Source organism: Leuresthes tenuis, unplaced genomic scaffold (genome assembly GCF_036924035.1).
Source record: "Leuresthes tenuis unplaced genomic scaffold, fLeuTen1.0.hap1 SCAF_10, whole genome shotgun sequence".
Taxonomy (NCBI): domain Eukaryota; kingdom Metazoa; phylum Chordata; class Actinopteri; order Atheriniformes; family Atherinopsidae; genus Leuresthes; species Leuresthes tenuis.
The window spans coordinates 35605144-35625057 of record NW_027325364.1 but is presented as its reverse complement, the minus strand read 5'-3'; the positions used below and the strand labels follow the sequence as shown (position 1 = coordinate 35625057).

At 42.9% G+C, this 19914-nt stretch overlaps 1 protein-coding gene and 1 non-coding gene across 2 annotated transcripts in view; one reads left to right on the top strand and one right to left on the bottom strand.

The window, feature by feature from the left end:
* The window catches only part of tgfb2 (transforming growth factor, beta 2), an 89206-nt gene extending 77911 nt beyond the window's left edge, over positions 1 to 11295 (top strand). The window contains exons 6-7 of the mRNA XM_072394994.1: positions 8490 to 8643; positions 8729 to 11295. Coding sequence (XP_072251095.1) covers positions 8490 to 8643; positions 8729 to 8887 — 313 coding nt within the window. The 3' untranslated portion in view covers positions 8888 to 11295. The remainder of the gene's footprint in view (positions 1 to 8489; positions 8644 to 8728) is intronic.
* A 7651-nt stretch (positions 11296 to 18946) lies between these two features.
* Positions 18947 to 19018, bottom strand: trnae-cuc (transfer RNA glutamic acid (anticodon CUC)). The gene has a single exon. It is a non-coding gene; the product is annotated as a tRNA-Glu (tRNA).
* Between the last annotated feature and the right edge of the window lie 896 nt (positions 19019 to 19914).

Below are 19914 nucleotides of genomic sequence, written 5' to 3'. Positions count from 1 at the left end.
ACATGATCTCTCCTGTTAGTTCTCATCAGAACTCTGGCTGCAGCATTTTGGATCAGCTGGAGGCTTTTGTGGGACAGCCCAATAATAAGGAATTACAGTAGTCCAATCTTGAAGTAACAATAGCATGAACTAGTTTCTCCGCATCACCCTGAGACAGAATGTTCCTGATTTTAGCAATATTACGAAGGTGAAAGAAGGCAGTCCTAGAAACCAGTTTTATATGTGCGTCAAATGATAAATTCTGGTCAAGGTTCTGGTCTCCAAGGTTCCTCACTGTAGAACTAGAAGCCAAGGAAATACCATCTAGAGTAACTATATAACTAGCCAATTTCTGCCTGAAGCGCTCAGGTCCAAAGAGAACAACAAGCAGACAGTTCTGAGTCATCCAGGTCTTTATGTCTTTAAGACAGGCTTGTAGTCTGACCAACCTATTGGTTTCATCTGGTTTCATAGATAAGTACAGCTGAGTATCATCAGCATAACAATGGAAATTTATGCCATGCTGTCTGATAATGTTACCTAATGGAAGCATGTATAAAGTAAAAAGAATCGGTCCAAGCACAGAACCCTGAGGAACTCCATGACTTACTCCAACGTGTGAGGAAGATTCTTCATTTACAAGAACAAACTGGAATCTATCAGATAAATATGACTTAAACCAGCCTAATGCAGTTCATTTAATCCCAATAACATGTTCAAGTCTCTGTAACAGAATGCTGTGATCGATCGTATCAAATCCGGCACTGAGATCCAACAGGACAAGCACAGAAACAAGTCCACTATCAGAGGCTAAGAGGAGATCATTGGTAACTTTCACCAGTGCTATTTCTGTGCTATGATGCACTCTGAATCCTGACTGAAACTGTTCAAACAGATTATTTCTATGTAAATGATCACTAAGTTGAGCTGCAACTATTTTTTCAAGAACTTTAGACAAAAAAGGGAGATTGGATATAGGTCGATAATTAGCCAACACTTCTGAATCAAGAGTGGGTTTTTTAAGTAAAGGTTTAATTACAGCAACCTTAAAAGTCTGAGGTACATATCCTGTCAACAAAGACCGATTGATCAAATCCAATATGGAAGTGTCAATTAAGGGGAAAACCTCCTTGAACAGTCTGGTTGGGATTGGGTCTAACATACAAGTTGATGGTTTAGAAGAGACTATTGCTGTTGTTAGCTCAGAAAGATCAACTGGGCAGAAGCCGTCTAAATACAAACCAGGTTCTAAAGATACTTCTAAAGCTGCTCTACTTGATGATACATCAGTGATAATAGTGGGAAGGATTCCATTAATCTTCTCTCTGATAGAAACAATTTTATTGATGAAGAATCTCATGAAATCATCACTGCTGAGACATCACTCCTATAAAAAAGGAGGCACTATGAACGTTAACAAAATCAAAATCACTCCTTACAGAGGAAACCGAAAGACTATGAAACTTGACAAGGCTAAACTATAACTATGAGTCAAAACTTACAAATGAAAATCACTCTGTTGGATAAATGCTGCAAGTCTTGAGTTTGCTATGGAAGGCTAGGATGATCGTACGTACACAAGGTTTGTAACTAAACACACTGGCACAGGATGGAGGGGGATGCAGACTATAAATACACATGGTGGGAAATGAGGAACAGGTGAAAACACAAGGTGATACAAGAGGAAGGGCAAGTGACCTGAAACAAGAGGAGAGTTAATCCTTCAAAATAAAACAGGAAATGACGAGACAAGACCAACTAAAAATCAAAAGACCTCACAAGGTCATTTGAAGATCCTTCCCCAAGTGGGTTCCCTAAGAGTTCAAGTTTCTCGAGGGTCTTGTTCACAAGTGAGGGACGAATGGAGCTTGACAGGTGGATCGGTGCGGCGTCAGCAGTGATGCAGGCTCTGCATCTGCCTGTCGTGGAGAAGGCGAAGCTCTCGATTTAACGGTCAATCCACGTTCCTACTCTCACCTATGGTCACGAGCTGTCGGTAGTGACGGAAAAATTGTGGATAGAAGAGGTTGAAATGGGCTTCCTCCACAGGGTATCTGGGCTCTCCCTTAGAGATAGAGTGAGAAGCTCGGTCATCCGGGAGGGGCTCAGAGTAGAACCGCTACTCCTCCGCATCGAGAGGAGCCAGATTAGGTGGCTTGGGCATCTGGTTAGGATGCCTCCTAGATGCCTCCCGGGTGAGGTGTCCCGGGCACATCCCTCTGGGAGGAGACCCTGGGGAAGACCCAGGACACATTGGAGAGACTATGTCTCTCGGCTGACCTGGGAACACCTCGGGTTCCCCCTGTAAGAGCTGGAGGAAGTAGCCGGGGACAGGGATGTCTGGGTTTCTCTGCTCAAGGACTCAAGGAACTTTTATTGTCATACCAGCTCACATTTTCATGTTTATGGTACGAAATTAGGACTCAGGTCCCTGTTTCAGAAGCCTAAATAAATAAGTATAATAACCAAGTACTTTGTATAAAAATCAAGTACTTGGAGCAAAAATATCAAGAGAAAAATAATATATAAAAACAGCAAGGAGCAAAAATACAAACAGTTAAATAATGAAGCTGAAATTAGCTTTGCTAAATACTAAATACACGTGTGAGAGCATGAGGTAGTCCATAATATTGCACCTATGAAGAATGAATGAAATATTGCACCTCTGGTGTTTTAATGCAGGTCAGTGTGTGGTGAAGAGAGAGTGAGAGAGAGACAGAGAAAATGAGAGAGACAGAATGACATAAGAGAGCAATGGGAGTCTACAGAGTACGGCTCGAGTTCAGCAAGGAAGAAGCTGTTTTTGAGCCTGGTGGTCTTGCTCTGAATGCTCCTCAGCCGCGTGAGACAAGATGGGTGGAGTCCTTCATGATGCAGAGGGGTCCTTCCCCTGCATCGTGATGTGTAGAGGTCTGAGGTGGTGGGAAGGCTGCTCCCCACAGTCCTCTGTGCATTCTTTACCACCCTCGGCAGAGTCTTCCTCTCAGCAGCAGTGCAGCTGCTGTGCCACACGGTGATGCAGGTGCAAAGGACGCTCTCCACTGCACAGTGCTGAAAGCTCCTCAGAACTGAGTTACCAAGTCCAGCTCTCCGCAGCTTCCCGAGGAAGTAGAGATGCTGGTGGGCCTTCCTGCCCAGACGGGAAGGGGAGGTCATTGGATATATACTTACCCAGGTACCTGAAGCTGGAGACCACTTCCACAGCTGCTCCTCTGATGTGCAGGAGAGGGAGAGGGTGCTTGTCCCTTCTGAAATCCACTACCATATCCTTGGTCTTATTCACATTGATCCAGAGGTTGTTTTCTCTGCACCACTGCAGCAGGATTTCCACCTCCTCTCTTTATTTGGACTCATCATTGTTCATGATGCGTCCCACTACTGCTGTGTCATCCGCAAAGTTCCCTTTATGACAGCTGGGGTGTCTCGCCGAGCAGTCATACGTCAACAGAGTGAACAGGAAGCGGCTCAACACACAGCTCTGGGTTGAGCCAGTGCTGAGGGTGATGGAACAGGAGATGGTGTTGTGGATCCTGACAGTCAGAGGTCTGTTGATCAGAAACAGTGTTGGTAATCTTACTTTTAAAAAAGTAATTAGTTACAGTTACAAATGACTTCTCCCGAAAAGTAATTGAGTTTGTAACTCAGTTACCTCATTGTAAGAGTAATTAGTTACTCAGCAAAGTAACTGTGACATTATTTTTCATATTCTATACGCTATTACGTTCTATAACATCTTTAACGTCAAAGATGTTTATATTAACTGATTGAAAAATAAAAACACATACAGTATTTTAGAACATTTGGTATTTATTTGCGCTCCATAGATTGCAGTCTGCCATATGGCATGCATAGAAATAAAAATATATAAAAAATAAATGCTCAAAATAAAATTCAAGTGCAAAATTAAGAAACCCGTGTAAACTTGGGTAAAACAAAACAAAGGAATATCTGGCCATTAAGTAGTACAAATCTCTGTAACTGTATTTTAGACCTACTGCGCAATAAACAGAACACTATACTTAGTACTTAGGTTAGCAGCAGCAGCAACAAGTGTCACGTTAGCATATGTTGATTTGAGGTGCTTCATAAGATTCGAGTTGCTTGAAGCAGACGTGGATAAAGTATTTTTTCCTGGGCATGGCATGCATGTTACATAAACATTCTTGCCTTTAATTAAAATGAGCGAGTAGTGCCAGTACTTCCAGTTTGAGGACGCTACCTTTGAATTTCCCTGGCTTGTCACCATTGTCGCTGTCTTGTTGTGTTTGGCAGTCAGAGTATGCAGTGAGACAGTGTGACAGGGCATGATCCGCCCACCCAGCCAATCATCATTGCATTTGTCATCTTCCCCACCCCTGCTTTCTCCAGGCAGCTGATGTGTGGCCAAAAGCTGACACTTTGTGCTTCATTCAACCAAATTGTAGTGACGCGCCACTTCACATTCTCATTAAGGGCAATGGCGTTGCAACGATGGGAAAAGTAATTAATTAGATTACTCTTTACTGAAAAAAATGCTGTTAGTAACGCCATTATACTCTAACGCCATTATTACCAACACTGGTCAGGAAGTCCTGGACCCAGTTCCCCAGTGTGGAAATCAGTCCAACAGAGGAGAGCTTCTGCACCAGGGTCCGTGGGATGATGGTATTGAAGGCTGAGGAGAAATCCAGGAAGAGCAGAAAACGTAGGAGTTTCTACTCTCCAGATGGGTGAGGGCTTTGTGGACCACCGAGGAGATGGTTCTTCCTATAGGCGTACTGTCCACAGTGACATCGATGGAGTCCTTGATGTGGGTCATGAGCAGCCTCTCGAAGCACTTCAAGACTACCAGGGTTAGGGTTACAGGTCAGTAGTCATTTAGGCCTGTCACTATGGATCACTTGGGGATGGGGACAATTGTGGCAGGTGGCTTTAAGCAGGTGGGGACAGATGCCAGTGACAGCGAACTGTTAAAGATGTCCACCAGCACCTCAGATAGCTGGTGTGCACACTCTCTCAGTACCTGCCCTGGGATATTGTCAGGGCCTGCAGCTTTGAGGGGGATGATTCCCTGGAGGGTCTTCCTCACGTCTGCTGTGGTCACACTGAAGGGTGTGTCACCAGGTGGTGGTGTAAGTCTGGTGGGGGGGATCCTCAGAATCCTCAAAGTCGACATTGAACCTGTTGAGTGCATCTGGCAAGGAGGGGTCCCTTGGGCATTTAGCATCCCTGGTGTTGTAGTCCATGATGCCCTTGATGCCCTGGGTGTATGTGGCTTTGTAACTCGCGATGCCCGCAGTCGGTCCTTTCCTCACCTCTCTAAGCGCTGATGCCTCACCTGCCCTGAACGCAGAGTCCCCAGCTTTCAGCAGAGCTCTCACCTCAGCATTCAGCCAGGCTTTCTGGTTTGGATAGCAGGTTATTGTCCTGGTGGTGGTGACATCATCAGCACACTTGGAGATGAATCTGAGGACAGAGGACGTGTATTTCTCTAGGTCCACCTCTCCCTCACACGTAGCTGCCTCTCTGAAGACTTGCCAGTCTGGGCCACACAGTTATTGTCTTCTTTGTTGGCCTGATACGTCTCAGCAGGGGGCGGTATGCTGGCGCCAGCAGGATGGAGATGTGGTCGGAGATGCCAAGATGGGGGCGAGGAAGACCTCTGTACGCACAGTGAATGTTAGTGTACACACACTCCAGTGTGTTGTTTCCCAGTGTAGGAATGGTGACATGCTGTTAAAATCTGGGCAGAGTGTCCATCAGTTTCACATGATTAAAGTCCCCCATAACCACATTAAACGCCTCCGGGTGCTTTGTCTGCAGTGAGCTAATGTTGTCATGTAGCTCCTTTAATGCTTTGTTAGCATTAGCACCCGGTGGGACATAAACAATGATGACAAACACCACGGTATAACTCCCATGGCAAATAGTACGGTCGACATTTCACTGTCATAAGTTATATCGCCTTGGAGAGCAGTAGCTCTTAAACAGTCCACAATTTGTACACCAACCTTCATTCACATACACACAGAGTCCTCCTTGCCGTGTTTTCCCTGACCAGTGGTCGCGGTACGCTCGGAAAAGCTGTAGGCCGTTGATCTGGAAAGTTGAGTCTGGCATGCTGTTGTTAAGCCAGGTTTCCGTGAGACAAAGAACAGCACAGTTCCTCATCTAGTAGAAATATTCAGCCTCCCATGTGACAAGTCCACTTTGTTATCCAGTGAGCGGATGTTGGCCAGAAAGAGAGTTGGAATCGGTGGCCTGCAAGCCTTCAGCTGGGCCAGCATGCCCGACCGCTTTCCTCTCTTTTTTTCGGGCACATCGTTTCGTCTTGCCCGCTGCTCCCTGTACTCTGCTGCGCCACTCCATTGTCCTCAGGAGACGCTGTCTTCTGAGTGCGGATTTCAGCTTTGGTGATATTGTTTTTTTGTATGGTGCTCAAGCTGCTATCCCCACGACCCAACCCCTGGAGAAGCAGCAGATAATGGATAATGGATTATTGTTAGCCTGTAAAAAAAGGTAACAATTGAAATTTAACTCAGAAGGCTACAAATAGAGAAAGAGGAATAACATTGAAAAATAAAAAAAAATTAATTTGATTTCACATGTGTTTATAGTATTAAGCTTTGCTTGTTCCAGATTCAATGTTTAAACAAAACTTAAGTTTGTTTCCATATGAAAAAGTTAATTGTTATATCTGAAGAGAAGAAAAAACTTGACCTAAAAAAAACCTCAATTGTAGACATTTTTTCAATCAATATCGAGGTTTTTTGGGGTTTTTTTTGGCCCACTGTTTATTTGAGTTTGACACCCCTGATTTAGATATAACCAACCAAATAATTCCAGATTATTTTTGATCAGATCTTTTTCCATTGCTGTATCTGTCATTGCTCTGTGATCCATGTTAAGACCTTGCCAGGGTTTAGCTTGAAAATCTATCCCATCTAATCTATACACTGCTGTCTGGAGCTGTACTCAGATAAAAATAGATAAACATCTACATAAATATACAGCTACATAAACATAAGGGACTGGATAGTGTAGTGGTAAGATGTGGGTGGCCTGGGTTCAAATCCCCTGCTTGAAAGGTACTATCTCCAGTAGGAGTCTTTAGGCAAGACCCCTTACCCTTACCACCTAGTAAGTTGCTTTGGATAAAAGCTTCAGCCAAATGCATAAACACAAATGCATCTATGACTCATAGTCCCTTTCCCATATGGATGGAGAACACACTGAGGAGGCATACTCCAGTGGAGTTGCAACAAGCTGTGCAGCAGGTAGAACCTCAAATGTTCATATTATTGGTTTTCTGTTGTTTATTTGACAGTATGCCAATTATTATAAATCAATTAAGAATGTTTTATTTGTTTAAAATGACATGGGCTCACAGATTTACTGCGTATGTCAAACAACTTTTAATTGTTGTTTCAACCTGATTTTATGGTCTGGGATATCACCAGTAAAAGCAATAGCAGAGTGGCTCCATTATATTAAATGCCCATTGGAAGTTACTCACAGGACACAACAGAACAGATCTGGAGCTTTCGAGCTGTGCTCACAGCTGCATCATTCACTGTTGCTGCAGAAATAATTAAAGACAAGCAGGAGTTTGTATTCGAATTATACATCCTGTGATTTCAAAGTCTAGTTTTACTGAATGTATTTTTTTTTATTTTATTTTCCTGGTTAACATAAGAGTGAGAAAACATCCTTGAGGAAACTCTGCTGTTGAAGGGAAGTCATGCAAGGTCAGTTGATGGTCCTTGAATGTGGCACAGAATGGATTTGTGGTAACTCTTATCACACTGTTCCCAAAAATGTCTCAGGTCACCTACAAACGTTGCTGGGGTGAGGCAGTCTAGCATCAGATACTGCCATTGTTGTCTGGTTTGCCAATTGAAAGCACAAGGTTGAAATGTTGAGACTGACCAAAAATCTTAGGGATATCAATGAGCATTTGACAAAGAAAAATACTGAAATAGCTAGAAATTGCCCCATCATTAGAAAGCAAGACAAAATCTTTTATGTTTGCTTTCATGTTTGTGGTAAAAACTAAGATAACCACCTAACATTAACTCAACATGTATAAAGGTGGTTGTGTTATTGTTCCCAGTCTACATTTTATCAGCGTTAATATCAAAACTATTGTATGCTTTTTTTGTTGTTAGCTAATAGTCAGTCGCTTCTTTTTGGTTATTCTTCAGTTAAAATTAAAGGAGCCAATCGTAAACAACAGGCAACAGAGCCTATGAAGAAGTTTTTTTCTTTTCCTCTCATTGTCAACTAGTAGAATGGAAATAAAATAACTTAATAAATAAACATAAATTGATAAATTAATGCTAAACAGAAATGGAAATATGCACTAAATCTAGTGAAAAATTAATCACTTTTATACCAAAGTTTTAAAAAAATCACAAGCTCAGTCCTGCATCACTGTTGATGTATAATAAAGACAACACACTAATCAGACTATCGCAGAAAATTGGTTCTTATTGCACTAAGCCTAGTCTTTTATCTGCATCCCTTTGTAGGAATGTTGAGGACAACTGCTGCTTACGATCACTCTACATTGATTTTAAGAAGGATTTGGGCTGGAAGTGGATCCATGAGCCGAAAGGTTATGAAGCCAACTTCTGTGCTGGTGCATGTCCATATCTGTGGAGTTCAGATACCCAGCATTCCAAGGTACTGTATAACAAAGTGCTGTTGAAGAGGTGAACTTGAATCGCTGTAAGTCATGTTTTCTTCTATGTATGGTTCTATGTTCCAGGTGTTAGGCCTCTACAATGCCATCAACCCCGAAGCATCAGCATCCCCCTGCTGTGTCTCCCAGGACTTGGAGCCCCTCACTATCCTCTATTATATTGGCAAGACCCCGAAAATTGAGCAGCTCTCAAATATGAAGGTCAAGTCTTGCAAGTGCAGCTAGAAACCCTTACAAGGCAGCACAAACACTCGTGCATTATTATACTCACAGCATTTTCTCCACAATCAGGTACAGTCTGGAGTGGTGTGTTGGATCATACCAATCATAAAACAGCTCAGTATTAGATACTCAACATACAAGACCTGTCATAATTCCAGAAACTTGACAATGAAACCCATTACTACAACTACAGGGTTGTGATCACATGAAGACCAATGAGAATACAACACAAAAACAAGATTGCAATTTGTTTTTTGTTATTTTAATATTTGCCCTTCTAAGTGCTTTTGTCTAATAATGGTCTGTATACAGCTTTTTATGCACATAATGCGTTCTGATCCTGGACAATAGCCAGTATAGATATTTGATTCTATTGGTCTAAATGATACTTGTCTAACCAAACAAACGAAAGTAGATGCCTCAAATGTAGAAAAAATCCACACATAACTTAGAGAGCGGTACGGCTTGAATCTTTAGCTGCAAGTTTTCCTGTTTTTGTCTAAATGTATTATTTAATTTTTTTTTTAAGTAAAGATGGTTCCATAATTGGATATTGGCAGAACTTTCTCATCTAATGTAAGAAATATTAATTAAACAATAGACCAGTCTATGACATGATAATGCTGATGGTCTATAGAAACATTTGTAAAACATCTGACTGTTTTGAATTTGTTTGTATGAATTAGAATTCAGCTGGCTTATTTGATTGTATTAAGTCTATTGACACTGTAGCAACATGGCCATTAGATAAATAATTTAAGAAAGGGTCTGAGATCTCTCCATTTATGGGCAACTTGAAAAGCATTCAACAGATATATCTGTTTGCACCTGCGTGTAAAGCTGTATGATGGATGCAGTAGTGTTGCTACAGGATGACTAAGAGTGAAAGAAAGAGGGATTGAGTGCTAAGGTACCACAAATGGACAAAAAGCACTTTGATGTTTGTTTTAGATAAGCTCATTTTCTTGGTTTTATGTCCAAATGTTTCCATGATTCACCATAAGGCTTGAATCAAAGGGGGAAATTATTTTGCATCTGAATTCACTAGTTTCTTTATGTTGACCATTTTTGGTTAAATATGGGTGTACCTGAAGGTCACACATTTGCGGGACTGGATTTGAGCCTTGATCCTTGCATATAAAGTTTTCTATGGCTAATTTGAGACTTTTGATGATATTATGATTAAACATCTGAAATCCACAACATTTTATGTTGAGAAACTACTATTAATAAAAATTATTTTTTAACTTATTCAGCCATATACTCAAGCATTTTTCTGGTATGTGAGATGTTGAGATATACAACCTTTTTTTTTCCTGGCCAGCTCCAAGTTCTAATTGAGCTTTTATTTTCAGGAACATTTTTAATAACATTATTATCTCAATATTTGTTTATGATAGAGTTTAAATCCTTTTCAAATCAATGCATTATTTTCAGGCTGCACAGTGATGTGGTGGTTAGCGCTGTCACCTCACAGCCAGAGGGTTCCAGGTTCCATTCCTGACTGGAACCTTTCTGTGTGGAGTTTGTATGTTCTCCCTGTTTATGCGTGGGTTCTCTCCAGGTACTCTGGCTTCCTCCCGCTGTCCAAAAACATGCATGGTAGGTTAATTGGTGTCTTTAAACATTGTCCCTAGGAGTGTGAGTGGTTGTTTGTCTTGTGAGGCCCTGTGATGGACCGGCGACCTGTCTAGGGTGTACCCCGCCTCTCGCCCAATGATCGCTGGGATATGCTCCAGTCACCCGTAACCTGACCGATGGATTAAGACCAGTATAGAAGATGGATGGATGCATTATTTTCAATGTTCATTTTATTCATCATCCATTCGTGGAAACAAAGATGAATGAGCTGTCCACACTTTGGAAAACTCTTTCATAGCCTTAAGAATGAATTACACTGTGTTTTCTGAGGCTCTCTGTCTATCCACAGGCAGTTCACAGTGGTTGGAAGGGCTAGGGTCACATTAGGACATTATTTTGATTTTGTGTGAAGAAGTGCAGTAACCCATCAGCGTATTTAAATTTCTATAAAAGGTGTTAGTGAAGAATACATGTAATGCTCAGTCATAAAGGTTTTTTTCCCCCAAAAAAGTAATCAACAATTAGTGACCACCTTGTTTTGATTTTTAAATGTTTTTTTGCTTTCTTTTTGTTTAAATAAGATGCAAATTTATTTAAATTTTTTTTTGAAGATACAGTTTTCCTAGTTAATCACTCCCGTCATGTAAGCAGCCTTATCTCTGCCCCTTCTTCCTGAATAGCAAGAAAAAAAGAAGAGCTAGACCAGTTTGTCAACTTTTTAATGTTTATTTTTTGTTCAGTAATATCTTTGTGACCCACTATGCAGTGTTGTAATGCGATATTGCTGTGGTGCTCCAGTGAAAAATAAATTATTTAAGTTTTGAATGCAACCCTGCTTTTTGCGCCCTACTTTCTGTTTTTCCATACTTTCTGGAAACTCTGATACACCTATACTTAACTTAATTTCTGGAGAGACACAGAGACAACTTCTCTCAGTACATTAGGTTAGTCGTCCAAACACATTTGTTTTCATGAATCATAACAAATGTTCAACTGAGGAGACTCTTGATGTTATGGGACAATAATTTCTCACCTCAGCCAGTCTGGATCTCAAGAGCTATAGTTTACTAGGAGTCTAACCGGGCACTCACACCAAAGCGTCTTGAGCGATCGCGGTGGCCAGCTGCCATTCAACGTACGCTGGTTGTGAGTGGCGTGCTGTGAGCGTTGCGAGCGACGTGTTGCGGGGGAGAGGCTAAACTTTAATGCAAATGAGCAGTGGCGCGACGGCAACAAAAGAACGGAAAAAGGCAGAAAGAGAGGAAAACAATGGAGGATAAATTTATCCTTGTAGTCTCCGGTTGACCAGAGCGGTGCGATACAAGCCTGTTTGTCTACAGAGAACATCAAAAATGATCCAGTCTGGAACCAAACATCATTGCAGCAGAGCTCCTGAATGGTGAAATTCTCAGTGGAGAGGCCGGTTACTCAGAACGTTATGGACCCAGATGGACCGACGGCAACGGGCCCTGTGTTTCCATCACAATCCAGATAGTAATCCATGGTGAAAGAGGGAACCGATGTATAGATGGATTATTATATATGCCTGCTGTTTGAAAGCCCCGCCCCTTCGGTCGCTTTGGACGCTTTGGTCGCTCAAGTCGCTTTTGGTGTGCAGCATGTTGTGAGTGACCACAGGCGATTTTGTCACTTTTGGTGTGAGCGCCCACAAACACTGCATTAACACGGCATTAACATTGGAGTCAAAAGTGGCCCAACTGTGGGACCAACCGACTTTTTTGCTCAATTGTGACAGTCTAAATATCACAAATCAATTTGTTTCAAATCAGACCCAGGCCACTTTCATATGCGGTTCTAAATCGGATACATATCTGATGTTTTTCAAAGCAACCTCAGTCTGAACAGCTATGCCGCATTTCATGTGACTTTTCCGTTATTGAAGGTGGACAGACGTCACAATTATGCGCTGGAGGAGGCGGGATGCAACAAGATCAAATGTAAACAATGGACGAAACAAGCATGGAAGATGCCATCACAAATTTCATGCTCTCTTTTTTTCTCAACCTTCTTCTTCACTTTATCATTTTGTCATCATTTTCCTCCGATTACACAATAACTACAGGATTTAAATATACATGCTGAACGTGTAGAATTCATATTTACTCTTGTAAATGTGGTGTGGTATGTTGATATTATGTTTTCTTCGGCGCATCTCACTGTTCACACTGGAGTCTGATGGTGGTCGCATTTAGATAATAATGTGAACAACCACACAAAATTGGATTTCAGCAAAAATCTGAATCGAGCATCTAGACCTGCAATGTGAATGTAGCCAAAGATGAGGAAGAAAAGATACTGAAGACACAATTGTTCAAGCCAAACATGCAATGAGCCAACCCTGGAGTTGACTGACTAATAAATAATAATAAATCAACCTTAAACTCTAATTGTCTATCAATTTGCAATTTTTGAAAGGTATCAGCATGAGTGTTTGCCCCCTCAGGATAGGCCTGACCCACTATCATTATATAGCTCTTTATCTCTTGGCCCTCTATCCACTATCTAACTCTTTATCTTTACATCACCAGCTGTGTCTCTGTAGCTTATGCTCTTAAGGCCATCCCAAGAGCATAAACTCATTACCTTTACCCTCTACAAAGTACTTATGATTACCATTCCCAAAATGACTAGTTTATTAGTTAACAGTTCCCTCATCAAGGTTTCATATGGAGCATACATGATTATTCTGAACTCAAAACTGTTACAGAGGATCAACATTGGTCAACACTGGCTTAAAAATTTGATTCTGTAGCATGTGAGAGAAAAGGATGCGGTACAGCTGGAAGTAAATATATCTTCGTTTATGCTCTCAGTAGAATTGTCCTTGGCATCAAATTAGAGTAAGCACCTAGAATATCTTGGAAATGTGTCAGTAGTGTCTAGGGATAAGCCACCACAACTCTTTCCACTCAAAACATCCATTTGGACCCTGAATCGGTTATTGACCAAAAAAAAGTCCCTAAGTAACAGTTTAAATGTTAAATGATAAGACAAATGATTATTGGGAGAAGACTGGTCTACATATTTACATGTGAACTGACTCCAACTACTTCCATTAAGTCATTTCCTCCAGTGTCCAAAGCTACTGATGTATCTTAGTTCCTCCTGGAGTTTTCTTGGTGTTTATAATTCTTACAGGTGTAAATTGTCATGTGTCTATATATTTTTAAAGGTATACAATGTATGACAGTACACTTTGAGAAATTATTAACTGAACGATAGAAAAAGCTATGTAAACATCAGATGTTAAGTGAGCTTAAGTTCCTGTCTTTATGGAGGAGAATTTATCTTCTAACAACGAAACGGCATGTAAAACTTTGTCACGTGAGTCACAGTCAGCAGAAATGTAACAGTTGATCACTCTGCTGGTGACGACCCATCCCTGTCAGCCAACCCCTGTCAGTCTGAAACCGACATTCATGGCCTGTTATTTGGGCAGTCATTCTTCCAGTGTCACTTTGGGCCACATCTGTAGCAATGGTCAGGGTTCCAGCCTCCAACAGGGAACCCTCAGCCTCGGCCACGCCTTCCTCCTCTGCCTCGTCCTCTGTGTGGGGGCCGTCCTCCTCACGGGAAGGCAGATACTGGATTGTACATGGTCATGGCGGCCAGGTGCAGTTCTTTCTCAGTTTTGTCCTTTTTTTTCTTTCTGGTATCAACTTGGTTCTGTGAATGTCCTGCATAGTGTCTAACATCATCCAGTCGCGGTTGTTCAGCCCAGCCCACATAAATGTCTTTCAGTTCAAGCGCCACATCTGGTAACAAACCGTTGATAATTGCATCGCAGGCCACGCTTTCCCATGGGCCTGTTTCTGCTGTGTTTAGTTTTTCTGGACATTGGTAACCACCATACAGTGGTGGAGCAATGGATGAGTAGGAAATTATATTCTATTTTGGAGAAAAGTAAACATCCTCTCCACAGAATCCTGGCAGGACAGAGGAGCAGCTGCAGTGAGAGTCTCGTCTCACTGTGCTGCAGGACTGAGAGGTTCAGGATGGTCCCACAGCAATAAGGCTTTTTAACAGTAAATGGTAAATGGACTTGTACTTGTATAGCGCTTTTCTAGTCTAGCTGACCACTCAAAGCGCTTCACTTCACTTGCCGCTCACACACACTCATACTCATACTTAAGATATAACTTGCCCAAGGACGCTTCGACATGTATCCTGGGGAAGCCAGAGTCGAACCACCGACCTTCCGATTGGTGGGCGACTGCTCTTCCTCCTGAGCTACAGCCGCCCCTAGCCCACAGTGATTGCTGACTTTGATGTTTTTCTCAAATTTATTTATTTATATATTATTTCATTATTAATATTACAAGATATATGCACTGCCCTGTTCGGCAGCATTTTTTCTCTTTTTTGGTAATTTTTAGTAACGTTTTTTAGTTTATTCTTCAGTGTAGTACCATGGAAACAACAGTTGCATTATGGGCATCAAAATTGCCATGCTTGCTCTAAACTTTCCATGTCCGGACACCCTGTGAGCAGCCATGGACCCTATTGTTTACACCAGGGATCAGCTGTTAGCGGTCTGTAAAACAGCGGTGTTGCCCCAGGAGAAACCCGATGTTCCCCAGGAGCTGAAGAGAAGAAGACAGGGGACTCATGCTGGAGTCTGACACGCTTCGGGAAGACGGTACAGATCTGTCCTCCCGGCTATCATTATGGGAAATGTGAGATCTCTTCCCAATAAGATAGACGAGTTAACAGCACTGACCCGGCACTAGAGGGAATATCAGGAGTGCAGCATTACGCTGTTTACAAAGACATCGCTGAACTCACTGACCCCAGATTCACAAATTTCACTGGGCAGATTTATTCTACATCGGGCAGAACTCAGGAGAGTGGTAAGAGGAAAGGAGGAGGGCTGGCTGTGTTTGTGAATGACAAGTAGTGTAAGTCTGGGCACACCACTGTTAAAGAGCAACTCTGCTGCAAGGATATCGAACTGTTAGTTGTTAGCATGAGACCTTTTTATCTACCACAAGATTTTTCACAAGTTGTTGTGATAGTGGCGTACGTTACCCCCTCTGCTAATGTCGACACGGCCTGTGATGCCCTGCCTTCAGTTGTGAGCAGGCTGCAGACACAGCACCCACAAGCCCTCTTCCTCATCTCTGGCGACTTTAATCATGCCTCTCCTTCCTCCACTCTGCCCAACTTCCCCTAGTACATCACTTGCCACACCAGAGACATTAAAACACTGGATCTATTTTTTGCCAACATAAAATAAGGAGAGGCAGAAGGAGCTGAGGCGGAAGATCAAAGAGGGGAAGAACCATTACAGTAAGATAATCTCAGGATACAAAGAACATCTAACAACAGACATCTAACCCTCCCCCAGGCCAGTCTTCTCTGCTACTGCCCCCCTCGTCAACACACCCTGTACTTTCCCCCTCCACCTCCCCCACCCTCACTCAAACAGCAGTCAGATCGCAGCCAGCCACCACTGCCTCCACCTCTTTTGCCCCACCCCCCAATGATGCTCTCACTACCTCTCACAACCCCAAACACCCTGCCCCCGAGCACCAATCTGTCTCTTTCTGTCAACCAGGAGAGGAAAGAGCTCAAGATCAAGGTGAAAAAGGCTGCAGGTCCGGACGGCATCAGTTCCAGGCTCCTCAAGTCCTGCGCGGATCAATTCTATGGTATTGTGGAGCACGTCTTCAACCTGAGCCTGAATCTGGGGAGGTTCCACAACTGTGGAAAACCTCCTGTGTGTTGACGGTGCCAAAGACGCTGCACCCAAAGGACCTCAACAGCTACAGGCCAGTGGCGCTGACATCACAACCTGATGAAAACACTGGAATGGCTGTTGCTCGTTCATCTCCGCCCTCTGGTGGGACCATCCATGAATCCCTTGCAGTTCGCCTACCAGCCTGGCATCGGGTCCCATCGGATGACGCCGTAATCTTCCTCCTTCACGGAGCTCTCTTCCACCTTGAAAAGCCTGGAAGCACTGTGAGGATCACACTCTTCAACTTCTCCAGTGCTTTCAATACCATCCAGCCTCTGCTTCTGAGGGACAAGCTGGAGCTGTCAGGCGTGGATCACCATCTCACATCCTGGATTATAGATTACCTCACCAACCGCCCACAGTATGTGAGGATAAAGGACTGTGTCTCACACATGGAAGTCTGCAGCACAGGGGCACCACAGTGAACAGTCTTGGCTCCTTTCCTGTTCACCCTGTACACTGCAGACTTCAGGCACAGTTCTGCACACTGTCTCCGACGACACTGCCATCGTCGGCCTCATCACTGACGACGATGACAGGGAATACAGAGAACTGATCAATGACTTTGTGGACTGGTGTCGGTGTCATCAGTCCACTGTCATCAGTCCCTGTCAGTGCAGGGAGCACTCATAAGAACCTTCTTTGACACTGTTGTGGCATCAGCCATTATCTCTGGAGTTCTCTGCTGCATCTCAACCGCTGACAGGAAGAGACTCGACAAACTGATCAGAAAGGCCAGCTCTGTTTTTTTCAATTCAATTCACACACTTATTCCACACTCTTGGGCCCATATCTTTTTGTCATAAAGTTTCCTTTATGCGGTGAGAGCGCCGAATCCTAGCCACTAGACCATCAGGGACCCGAACGCCTAGTCAACAGTACCGATTGCAAATCTGCAGTAAACTCTTCCTAACTGACAAAAAAATTGGCATTGTGCATTGCATTGAATACGTGCTGAAGTTGGGAACATTTTAGTCTTAAATGAAAGTAATTCTGTGCATCTGGAGAATAAATCCAAGCAAGCACAAGTTTCACGCTTTTGACTTCTCTCTTATTTCAGGGAGAAATAGAAAGATTCCTGAGTAAGAGCGAGTATGTCATAACCCTGCAAGAAAATAAATGGATAGATGACAAAAGAAATAAAACACTCCTGACCTACGTCACAACAGTGGAAACACCAAATCCTAGCCACCAGACCACCAGGGAGCCTTTGATTTTTGTGAACTATGGGTGTTGTCTCTTGTGCCTCGTTGTCCATTTTGCAGGGGGCTATGTGTAGTCAAACGGACGAGGTATGTACAGACACCCTTTAAAAGAATGATCTTAGGTGAGCAATATATGGAACGGATCAGTGATGGAAAAGGGACATCTGACTTTAAGGAATTGAACCGAAGCATTTAAAACTCCCAAATAGCTTTTTATGCCTGCTGAAATTGTTGGGGCATGTCACGGCAGTAGTCTTATAGTGGAGGGCATACTACAGCCACTTGTCAAGCAATTGACCTTCGTAGCACTTTCGTTCCGTTGCGTCAGCTTCCTGAAGTCCTTGGAGGGTCTTTTTCGGTACCTGTGAAACAAGAGTTGTACACAGGCTGGCGGCCACAGTTGGCACGGGGGCTGTGTCTCAGGTGGTGCTTAGAGTTTCCTTGTCATTACAGAAGTAATTGCTCATTTATCAATTCATTCTTTCCAACAACGTAGGCATCTGTCCGTGATGGCGAATAGTACCATTTCAGTTTGAATTTACATGTCCCCAAACTTAACAAACCAACCGAAGTTGTTTTGACTTGTTGTCTGATGAAAGTCTCTGTCAGGGCATTGGTGCTATAGTGGAGAGCATAACTGCTTGCCAAGCAGTTGACCCGTGTTCGATTCCCGGCCAATGCATTCAGACGATTCGAACTGGGGAAAGCTTTCAAATGTACTTTGCCATCTCTACATCTGCTCAGAGTGCTTTGTCAAGCTTAACAAACTCTTCAACCATGAAAACATGTCTTGTATCTGATGTGCATCACAAGTTTACCAAGCGAGTGGGGAAGATGAGATTCCCCAGTGCCGTACCACAGGAAAAAAAACAGGCCTCCCTCAAACTCAATCCAAGAATCCACGGACGGCCAGCACCTGCCACATCACCAAATGCTCCAAGCCCGTGGACAAAAACGTTTTGTCCGGCAACTGACCATACAATTCCTTTTCTTCCATATCATTCGTGGATGAACCAGCCCATGTCATTTGATGACAAATGGCATTTCCCGGCCAATGCATTCAAACAGTTGTAACTGGGGCAAGTTTTCAAATGTATTTTGCCATCTCTACCTCTGCTCAGACAATGAGTGCTTTATCAAGCTTAACACACTCTTGCAAATGTTATTTGATGACAAATGGAATTCCTATTTGCTGCTCAAAGTGTTATTAAGCACACATCAAAGTATGAAAAAAATTTGATCATTCTTTTAGTTTTTAAAACTGCCAAGCCACAATGGTTCTAGAGCTGCTGGGAAGAGTTTATTGAGCCTTTCTCTAAAGAGAATGACTAAATCTGCTGGTTGTAAAGTATTAACACAAATTCAGTGATGCGCATAGGATGACTACTTCCATACCAACGTCCTGTTAAATCTGTGACAGGGCTTGATTAAATTGACATTGCAGTCTTGTCATTGGAAAATGACAACACACGCGTCTTAGGTTTACACTAGTTAGTCAGAGTTTCAAAACTCTCATTCCCTGACTGGGAATCGAACCCGGGCAGCGGCGATGAGAGCGCCGAATCCTAGCCACTAGACCATCAGGGACCCGAACGCCTAGTCAACAGTACCGATTGCAAATCTGCAGTAAACTCTTCCTAACTGACAAAAAAATTGGCATTGTGCATTGCATTGAATACGTGCTGAAGTTGGGAACATTTTAGTCTTAAATGAAAGTAATTCTGTGCATCTGGAGAATAAATCCAAGCAAGCACAAGTTTCACGCTTTTGACTTCTCTCTTATTTCAGGGAGAAATAGAAGGATTCCTGAGTAAGAGCGAGTGTGTCATAACCCTGCAAGAAAATAAGTGGATAGATGACAAAAGAAATAAAACACTCTTGACCTACGTCACAACAGTGGAAACACCAAATCCTAGCCACCAGACCACCAGGGAGCCTTTGATTTTTGTGAACTATGGGTTGATTAACTATGACTTTTCAGTTAAAATGATGGGCATCACAAGTTTGCCAAGCGAGTGGGGAAGATGAGATTCCCCAGTGCCGTACCACAGAAAAAAAACAGGCCTCCCTCAAACTCAATCCAAGAATCCACGGACGGCCAGCACGTGCCACATCGCCAAATGCTCCAAGCCCGTTGACAAAAACGTTTTGTCCGGCAACTGACCATACAATTCCTTGTCTTCCATATCATCCGTGGATGAATCAGCCCATGTCATTTGATGACAAATGGCATTTCCCGGCCAATGCATTCAAACAGTTGTAACTGGGGCAAGTTTTCAAATGTATTTTTCCATCTCTACCTCTGCTCGGACAATGAGTGCTTTATCAAGCTTAACACACTCTTGCAACTCTTCAAACAATAAAACATGTCTTGTAACTGATGTGCATCACAAGTTTACCAAGCGAGTGGGGAAGATGAGATTCCCCAGTGCCGTACCACAGAAAAAAAACAGGCCTCCGTCAAACTCAATCCAAGAATCCAT